Source organism: Amphimedon queenslandica, unplaced genomic scaffold, assembly GCF_000090795.2.
Source record: "Amphimedon queenslandica unplaced genomic scaffold, v1.1 AMPQUscaffold_13520, whole genome shotgun sequence".
In the NCBI taxonomy this organism is placed as follows: Eukaryota; Metazoa; Porifera; class Demospongiae; order Haplosclerida; family Niphatidae; genus Amphimedon; species Amphimedon queenslandica.
The window spans coordinates 326,720-334,866 of record NW_003546244.1 but is presented as its reverse complement, the minus strand read 5'-3'; the positions used below and the strand labels follow the sequence as shown (position 1 = coordinate 334,866).

Sequence of the window (8,147 nt, the reverse complement as noted above, 5' to 3'; positions counted from 1 at the left end):
TCTTTTCTTGTTTTTACCAAAAATGTCGGGGTCATCAAAGGGAGGGGGCGGAGAAGAGCAGCACGTGGGGGCGTACCGCTGTCTAATTAACAGCATGGCTACCGTTCCTTCTTCCAGAGAATTAGTGTTAAAGCTTTACCGCCAATCCCTTCGTCATGCCGACAAGCTTGTTTACACGGACAAGAGCTTCTACAAGATGAGGTTGAGAAATGAATTCCAAAAGGCAAAAGAAGATAGAGGGAAAAGATCCCTTCGCGACATAAAAGTAGGCGTGGCAAACATTACAATTTATAACTATAATAATAATAATTTTTTTAGTTATTAATTTTTTTCTAAAATACTTTATAATACATTAATACACATAATTATTTTTGTTCTTTGTTTAGAAATTACAGCATTTTGTTACGAATGATTTTGGAGGCGTGATATAGAGATCATTTATCCTAGTACAACAGTAGACTGATGGTGAATAGGATCCCAACTGTGTCTTAGTCTCTTCTTGCTCGTTCCCTCTAATGCTGTGTACTGTCTCGCATGTTTCTCTCCTTCCTTAAATAAGCTATATTAATAAAGAAATTACCAGTTCACATTACTACTGATATGTTATGATTAGATCATGTTATGTCCATATAAAATCACAATAATTAAAGTTAGATCTATACTCATTCAGTTATGCATGCATACAACCTACTTTGCAGATAAGTAGCTTCCTTTAATTGAGTCTCGGAGCTGAGCAGTGTGCTGTGCAATCATAAGAGACTAGAGGAGAGGAGAACAAGTACTTTGTATTGCTATAACTATTATATATTACTTGTGATAGTTCTTCAGCTTTTTGCTTAGCAATGCTATCCATTCTCTCATACTTAGTGGCAATTTCTTTTACACTGTACTCTCTGGCTTTTTCTTCCTCCCTGCTTAGTTTCTTCATTGCTTTGCTGTGATTCATCTCCTTCTCGTGTCGCTTCTGTTGAAGATGGTATTTCTTTTGAAGGAGCTGTCTCTGGCTTGCTTCAGATGCTTTAGTGATGCTCTACAAGGTATAAGAAAATTAAAGACGGACTAAAACATGATTTTAAAAGTACAGTTCTGTTCTGTTTGTCAACATGATGACACCAGTCTTCAAGCTCAGCTGCCATGCTTGCTGTTTTTAATCTGACTTGAATCTCCTTCAATCTCTGCTTTTCCCTAAAGCATATATACATAACAATAGCTCCTAATGGTAATTGAGTAAGGAATACACATTCACATAACAAAAACATCATTTTGATAATAAACATGCACAGTACACAGCATCAATAGCTCAATTTTTAATTGCTGTGTGCATGCAAAGCTAATAAGCATACTTTCTCCATCTTTCTTTATCTCTTCGTATGCTTTGCTGCATTTCTATGTTGGATTCTGCTTTCTCATCCTTGTGTCTCACCATTGCTTTTAAACGTTCTTCTTTTAGCCTGAAAAAGCAGAATAATCATTGAGTAAAAATAATAATTATAATAATTAAAGTCAAACCTGCTCTCTTCCTCAAGGAATGATTTGTTTTTCTTAAATTCTGTCTCCTTGGTAGCATTTCTCATTTTTATATTCTGCAATTAAAATAATTTCACTCTTTAATTAATTAGCATCTCCTGCTAAATAAACTCCACCCAATGGCCCAATGCTAAGACTTTTACAATCAAGATTTACTCACAAAATGTTTCGTCTCATCTAATATTTCTTTGTTTGATAATGCTCTCTCTTGTTTGAGTGAATTAGACAAACAGTTGATTCCTCCAGACAACTATAAAAAATAATATAAATAATAATAATAATAATAATAATAGCGATAAATAACAATAGAAATAAAATTATTAATAACTCTCACTTCTTGCTCCCTCCTTATCATAAGACCATTAAGTATTTTTTGATCCTACGATTAACATAAAAAATACCATTTTACATTTTTGCATTACTTTGACTGGTATATAATGTGCAGCAGTTGCTGGTGGGTGCTGAACAAATTGGAAGAACTCGGACTCCCTGCCGGTCGAGTCTTTAAGTAATGATGAACCAACTGGTGCAGGCTGAGTGATGCTTCTTGAAACTCCGTTTGAGTCTGATTGCATGTTACTGGCTATCCTGTGTCTTTCCTTCCTTGCTTTCAGTAGCTTAGCTAAAATTAGCAATTTTTATATGCATGGGCATGGTAATTAATCCCTCACTCCTTCTTTCTCTCTCAAAGTTTTCATAAGCAGCAGTCAAATAAGAGCCTTTTAATGGTCTCGTTTGCTCTGATACACTAAACTCGTCCAATGACTGAGGCAGCAATTCTGAGGGCTGCAAAAAAATGAAAAAATCAGTAGCATCATTTGTCACATGATGATGATTGCTGCTGTACTTTTAGTCCCAAGTTTGCACAGGCTCGTAAAGATCTCGGGCTGGTTAGCACATATCGAGTCTCCTTAAACTTTGGGTGCTCAAAATTGAAAAGAGTAATCTTCTCCTCACTCAAACTCGCCATATTGAAGACATGTCAAGAAAAGGTGGGGCTGAAATTGTTTACAATGACACGGAGATTGATCCGGATATTAAAATATTCAAATTTCCGTTTATCTCCGTACAAATCTACGTGCACGCACACGTGCTGCCACGTGGCTAAAATTTATTACTAAAAACCTATAAAAAGTATAAAATTTATTTTTTGTTCAATTTAAATTCAATCCAAATCCCAAAATGATCACTAGGGAAACAGCCCAGGCCCTTTAATCTCTCCCCACCAATCAGACTAAAGCTATTGGGTGCTAATGGCCCTTCCTGTGGACAAAAATAAACTCTGTCACAGCGTACAACAGGTACATTGGTGTTCCACGTTTTTTTCTCCTTAGAGTTGGAGCCTGTAGCCTCCCAAACATCAACCACACCTTCTGGTAGTCCAATTTCTGAGATTTCATTGTCCTTAGTGTTGAGATCACCTCCAAAGACACAAGAGACAAATCCGTCATTTTTATGCTTGTCTGTCATTATCTTTAGTGCCTCCCGTATCTGCTTCTTTCTCTCAATTATATTTCTGTCCTGATCGAGGCTCTCTATGTGCGATGTAAGAAAGTACAATTTGCTACCGTGGACACAGACTGGTAGCCCAATCAGGTATCGGCCCATCCCTGAAGTTGGAAACTCAACGACTTCCTCTCTTTCGGAGAGTGGCGTGATCTCTGAGGATTTACGAACCAGCAAACCATTGAAGTAGTGACATCTAGGGACGCCACAGTAGCATGCATAGTCCTCTTTTAGCTTGCTTGTGATCATTGGCCATGTTGAATGGACCACTTCTTGTAGATATACTACAGTAGGAGAGCGAGAGAGGATATAATCACATATGTACTCTGTTCTCTCTTTGAGGTGTCCTGCATTAAGGCCATAGATGTTCCAATTCAAAAGAGTAATGTTGGCAGAATCAGCCATAGCCCTGATTGCTGATTTATTGGAGGTGGGTGGGGTTCGTGCATAATAATTTATTAATTTTTAATTATGGCTATTTTCTAGATCTACCACAGCAGCACCAGCATGGGAGCAAATATAGCAAAGGAAGCTGCAGAAGAGGAGAGTGGATCTGGTCTCAATCTAAAAGTCCTTTCTTGGAATATTGACGGTCTTGATGGAAGAGACACTATTGCCAGAGCTGATGCTGTCTGCTCTGTTATATTAGAAAAGAAACCTCATATTATATTCCTCCAAGAAGTAGTGCCTCAGACTCTTAAACGACTCCAGTCAAAACTAGGCTCGTATTACACCATTCATATAAGCCACAAGCTAGTATTCCAGTACTTTCCCGCTATACTAGTCACTAAAGTGAGCAGAAAGATAGTCCCTGATGGAGACGTGGGCATGTTTGATTTCCCTGGCTCAACAATGGGCCGCCATCTCCTCCAGCTCTTTGTGAGGGTCTGTGGTGTCCCAATGGCACTCTACACTTCCCATCTTGAGAGCATGAAGGATTTCTCGGGAGAGAGGAAAGACCAGTTGTCTCAGTGTTTTGAGTTTGTTAAAGAACAGAACGAGCTCTTCTCACGTACTTGCATATTCGGTGGAGATCTAAACCTCAGAGACGAAGAAGTGAAATCCATGGGTGGGCTTTTACCAAAAATGGTCGACATGTGGGAAGCATGTGGGAGCTCTGAGGAAGACAAGTACACGTGGGACATACAAGCCAATGACAATATTGACTGGAAGTATGCCAATAAACCAAGGTGTAGGTTTGATAGGCTGTACCTCTGTCCTGCTGATGGCCCATTTGTAAAGGCTCTTAGTTTTGAGTTGGTTGGAAAAGAGAGATTGCCTCAGATTGGGAGGTTCCCTAGTGACCATTGGGGCATGTGGTCTGTCTTCCAAGTGTCTGAGATTGTCTCCAGTGAATAGCACATATATAAACTGAAAACATCTATAATACATTGATTAATTATTGCGATTTTTAGCTTTTGTTTTATTAACTGTAACATAGATCTATGATTACACTTATGATCATTTATTATCATTATTCATTGCTCTACTTTTAAAAATGGCTGCTAGTACAGTAAAGTTGCCTAAGATAAGAGAAGTTAGAGCTTATTCAAAGAAAGAGTCAGCAGATCAAGGTACTGTGTATACCATATATGTATGGTGTGTAGATACATAATGACACATCCATGTTTGTGCTTGCATTGTGTTGCATGATGTGACAATGTTACAACCTTTTCTTCTTCACCCCCTCTTTTCCCTCCTAATTTATTAGGTGCAGACTGTCACGATGTGGATGATAAACACTGGATCAATGGCTACCCGACACCAATAGCTAATCCAATGACACCTCACCCTCTCTATCGGGCCCAGAGGAAGCTATGGGGGATTAATGCAATGGGGAGTGTAGTGGTTGAGGTGGAGAGTGAAGATGGCACTATAGGAGTGGGTAAGTAGCTTGTTTACCTCATCAATGTGCATATTGCCTATTGTATCTTTTACCTGCATGTTGTTAAGCAGAATGAAGCCCAGGGATTGTGTATTATCAAATACTGTATAGCGGGTATATTCTGTTCGAGTTTAATTTTGTTCTTTTCGTTCTCATTCCTTGTGGAACGAACATTTTCTAAACGAAAAGGACGTTTCCTCAATGCCACGTGTGCAAAATGGCTGCTCAGAACGAAAATAAAACGAATGAAAATTTCTAATCCTGCTTAGAACGAACATTTTTCCAGACGAAATATACCCGCTATACGGTAGTGATTGGTTTATTCCTCTTAATGATGCTTTATTATTATCATGTACAGGTGTATCAATTGGTGGTCCTCCTGCTTGCTATATCGTTGAGAATCATCTGAGTCGATTCATTGAAGGACAAGTCAGTTGATTTATCATAAGATATTTTGCATTTTATTATTTTTGGAGAATAGGATCCAAGCAATGTAGAGCTCATGTGGGATCAGATGTTCCGAAGTACTCTTAACTATGGGAGGAAGGGACTACCATTGTGAGGATAGGGATAGATCATTAATGAATTAAGTCTCTTTATTAATATGCAGGCAAGCAATCAGTGCTGTTGATTTAGCTATTTGGGATCTCCTTGGTAAGCTGAGGAAAGAACCAGTTTATTCATTGCTGGGAGGGAAGACAAAGGTATGCTCCACCTGCTCTTACCTCTAGTCATATCCTGTTAGGATTACTTACCTGTTTACTGCACCTCCTCAAGGCCTGATAATGCTAAAGTGATATGTCATGATTTATACATGTACTCATGTGTTGTTTAATAACATAGGATTTTGGCTTTGTCGGGGCTAAGATACCTTGTGCTTATGGTCCCAGTGAAGGTGTTGAAGGTTTTAAAAAGAATGTAGAACTATTCCAAGATGCCCGTGAAAGAGTTGGGCCTGATTTCCCTCTCATGTAAGTAGATCTAGTGCAGTGCCTTTGTCATGTGATTGTTATAGGCTGGACTGCTACATGGCATTGACAGTTCCTTATGCAGTGAAGGTATTCAGATCACATTAATAATATACTGCCTCATGTGATGCTTTATATTGTAGTTAGGCAAGGCACTGGAGCCTTTTAACTTGAAGTGGATAGAGGAATGTCTTCCACCAGATGATTATACTGGCTATAGAGACTTGAAATTGGCACTTACTGGTACTACACTAGTAACTACTGGAGAGCATGAATATACAAGGTATAGCGACTTGAAATTTGTTTTTTATAATAAGTCCTAAATTAAAAAAAATTTAATACTGATCAGAATTAGTTTGAAATTATACACAACATAAATACATTTATATGCATCAGAAAATTTTTTCTAGCAATTCTTGACAAAATTTGGCCCATTTTTGAGTAGCTTTTAAAAATTTGTAAAAATTTGGAATCAGCTCAAATTTGCTACACAACATAAGAACATGTATATGTATCAGCAAGAGTAAAAATGAGAAATTTTCTCATAGTCATTTTTGGTGAAATTTGGCCAAAGACCTTATCCTTATATAGTACATGATCCTTAGTTCATTTTTGGAGTGACTTTTAAAAACTTATGAAAGTCTAATTTTAATGTAGTGAAGGATATTTTGTAAAAAATTCCATTTGGAGGATAATTCTCAATTTTATTTTCAGATGCATATACATCATATAGCATATACACAGAAGCACATACATGCAGCCAAACTATTCGAATATAATTAACTTTATTTGAATTTTATCATATCATGTTCATAGGTATGGCTTTCGTCAGCTCCTTGAAGGAAACTGTGCTGATATTATTCAACCTGACATAACATGGCTTGGGGGAATCACCGAAGTACATTACTAGAACTTGTGGTGTAAAGTAATCCATTTTTAGGCTAGACGTGTTGTGGCACTGGCTTCATCACATGACATACCTGTGATTCCACACGGATCCAGTGTATATTCTTATCACATGCAATATGCCTTCCCTAACTGCCCATTGGCTGAATACATTAACCTCAGCTGTAATGTAAGCCTGCATTCATATGAACAGTGTATTACATAGTGTCATTATACAGTCTGATAAAATAGTCCCTTATTTTGGAGGGCTATTCCCTGATGAGCCACTACCTGAGAATGGAGTCATTCAACTCCCTGACAGGTAAAGCTAAAGATAACTTTTTCTAAAGATTGTTTTTACTATGCATTTCATGAGAAATCAAAGATAGTTGTTATTATAAACTGTGAGGCACTAAGTAAATACCAGATAATTGGGCATTGTTGCTTTTGTAAAGATTGCTTTCAACATGCATTTCATGGGTAATGAGAGATACTGGTAATTGTTATTATAAATCATTGTTTGATCCCAATAAGTATATACTGCATTGTAAATGAAATGATGAGAAACAGTTTGGCAGTAATGATAGTGAATTGATCATGTGATTGTGTGTATTGAATTACAGGCCAGGCTTTGGAGTGACGCTGGATAAAAGTGGGCTCACTAGACCTTATCCTAGATCACCTGATCAGGTATGCACTCCTTATTACAAATATGTTCATTGAGCAGCTCTCCCTCTCTCTCTCTTTCTGTTGCTCTTTGCACATAATATCAGGTTAAAGTGCAGTTTGAGAGGAATGCAGCTGCTCGTCCTCTTACTAAACCTGTTATGCCACTTTAGCTATGCGTGTATGGAATATTTTCTTATGCTGCAAATTAAAGTACTGTTATTGCTACTTTTAGCTTTATGTAAATTATAAATCCAGTTATGTATGACAGCAAAAACTTTTATTGAGATAAAAAATGATCCTAAATAAAACCAAAACACAGTATAAAAAAAGACTTATATGAATTAAATCAGCCTAGCCTATTGTGTTTATCAAAAGCAGCAGGGGAATGTGAGGATCTTCATTGCAAATCAAACTCTTCATATTCTTCATTCTTGGCATCAATCAATTCGTTGAAATCAGCCTTTTCCTTTTCATTGGCAAATGGACCTGATTGGCACCCAGTTGGCTTGCATGTCTGACCTTGTTCACAGCAGCCAGAGAGACTATGCACACAAGGGACAATACAAGATTTATATGATGACTCATGAGAAGCAGAGAGCCTATCTTCTTCATTGGTTGTTGGTGGACCCAATACTGGAACTTTGGAGTAACACCCAGTTCGAAGACATACCTCATTAAAGTTGCAGCAGCCATTTCGATCATGCACA

General features: G+C 37.7%; 5 protein-coding genes across 5 annotated transcripts; 3 read left to right on the top strand and 2 right to left on the bottom strand.

Annotated features, from left to right (window-relative positions):
- The first annotated feature begins 10 nt into the window (after positions 1–10).
- On the top strand, positions 11–478 carry LOC109581288 (uncharacterized). The gene is made up of 2 exons (XM_019995282.1): positions 11–265; positions 387–478. The coding sequence occupies exons 1-2, from the start codon at positions 23–25 to the stop codon at positions 429–431; spliced, it is 288 nt and encodes a 95-aa protein (XP_019850841.1). The 5' UTR covers positions 11–22; the 3' UTR covers positions 432–478.
- Positions 310–2,547, bottom strand: LOC105312116 (uncharacterized). The gene is made up of 11 exons (XM_011404503.2): positions 2,375–2,547; positions 2,199–2,313; positions 1,950–2,149; positions 1,862–1,906; positions 1,688–1,777; positions 1,510–1,583; positions 1,344–1,451; positions 1,083–1,185; positions 812–1,030; positions 692–759; positions 310–559 (listed from the first exon to the last, which is right to left on the bottom strand). The coding sequence occupies exons 1-11, from the start codon at positions 2,495–2,497 to the stop codon at positions 439–441; spliced, it is 1,266 nt and encodes a 421-aa protein (XP_011402805.2). The 5' UTR covers positions 2,498–2,547; the 3' UTR covers positions 310–438.
- Positions 2,548–2,670: 123 nt separating this feature from the next.
- LOC105312390 (tyrosyl-DNA phosphodiesterase 2-like) lies at positions 2,671–3,438 on the bottom strand. Its single transcript, XM_011404997.1, has one exon. The coding sequence runs from the start codon at positions 3,436–3,438 to the stop codon at positions 2,671–2,673; it is 768 nt and encodes a 255-aa protein (XP_011403299.1).
- Positions 3,439–3,479: 41 nt separating this feature from the next.
- On the top strand, positions 3,480–4,510 carry LOC100635507 (tyrosyl-DNA phosphodiesterase 2-like). The gene has a single exon (XM_003382649.3). It carries the CDS (start codon positions 3,541–3,543, stop codon positions 4,390–4,392), a length of 852 nt encoding a protein of 283 aa, XP_003382697.1. The 5' UTR covers positions 3,480–3,540; the 3' UTR covers positions 4,393–4,510.
- A 4-nt stretch (positions 4,511–4,514) lies between these two features.
- On the top strand, positions 4,515–7,714 carry LOC100635379 (L-rhamnonate dehydratase-like). The gene is made up of 14 exons (XM_003382648.3): positions 4,515–4,607; positions 4,745–4,918; positions 5,277–5,347; positions 5,400–5,476; positions 5,529–5,622; positions 5,664–5,711; positions 5,762–5,889; positions 5,934–5,976; positions 6,030–6,169; positions 6,703–6,784; positions 6,827–6,961; positions 7,011–7,093; positions 7,395–7,461; positions 7,545–7,714. Exons 1-14 carry the CDS (start codon positions 4,532–4,534, stop codon positions 7,608–7,610), a joined length of 1,284 nt encoding a protein of 427 aa, XP_003382696.1. The 5' UTR covers positions 4,515–4,531; the 3' UTR covers positions 7,611–7,714.
- The last annotated feature ends 433 nt before the right edge of the window (positions 7,715–8,147 follow it).

What these genes read in the sequence shown, in the direction of transcription:
- LOC109581288 (XM_019995282.1), top strand. Translation starts at nt 23, where the DNA reads ATGTCGGGGTCATCAAAGGGAGGGGGCGGAGAAGAGCAGCACGTGGGG. An exon ending in GATCCCTTCGCGACATAAAA is followed by an intron (nt 266 to 386) that starts GTAGGCGTGGCA and finishes TTCTTTGTTTAG; the next exon opens with AAATTACAGCATTTTGTTAC.
- LOC105312116 (XM_011404503.2), bottom strand. Translation starts at nt 2,497, where the DNA reads ATGGCGAGTTTGAGTGAGGAGAAGATTACTCTTTTCAATTTTGAGCAC. An exon ending in CTTTGAGAGAGAAAGAAGGA is followed by an intron (nt 2,150 to 2,198) that starts GTGAGGGATTAA and finishes TGCTAATTTTAG; the next exon opens with CTAAGCTACTGAAAGCAAGG. An exon ending in TTCCTTGAGGAAGAGAGCAG is followed by an intron (nt 1,452 to 1,509) that starts GTTTGACTTTAA and finishes CTGCTTTTTCAG; the next exon opens with GCTAAAAGAAGAACGTTTAA.
- LOC105312390 (XM_011404997.1), bottom strand. Translation starts at nt 3,438, where the DNA reads ATGGCTGATTCTGCCAACATTACTCTTTTGAATTGGAACATCTATGGC.
- LOC100635507 (XM_003382649.3), top strand. Translation starts at nt 3,541, where the DNA reads ATGGGAGCAAATATAGCAAAGGAAGCTGCAGAAGAGGAGAGTGGATCT.
- LOC100635379 (XM_003382648.3), top strand. Translation starts at nt 4,532, where the DNA reads ATGGCTGCTAGTACAGTAAAGTTGCCTAAGATAAGAGAAGTTAGAGCT. An exon ending in GTCATTCAACTCCCTGACAG is followed by an intron (nt 7,094 to 7,394) that starts GTAAAGCTAAAG and finishes ATTGAATTACAG; the next exon opens with GCCAGGCTTTGGAGTGACGC. An exon ending in ATCCTAGATCACCTGATCAG is followed by an intron (nt 7,462 to 7,544) that starts GTATGCACTCCT and finishes ACATAATATCAG; the next exon opens with GTTAAAGTGCAGTTTGAGAG.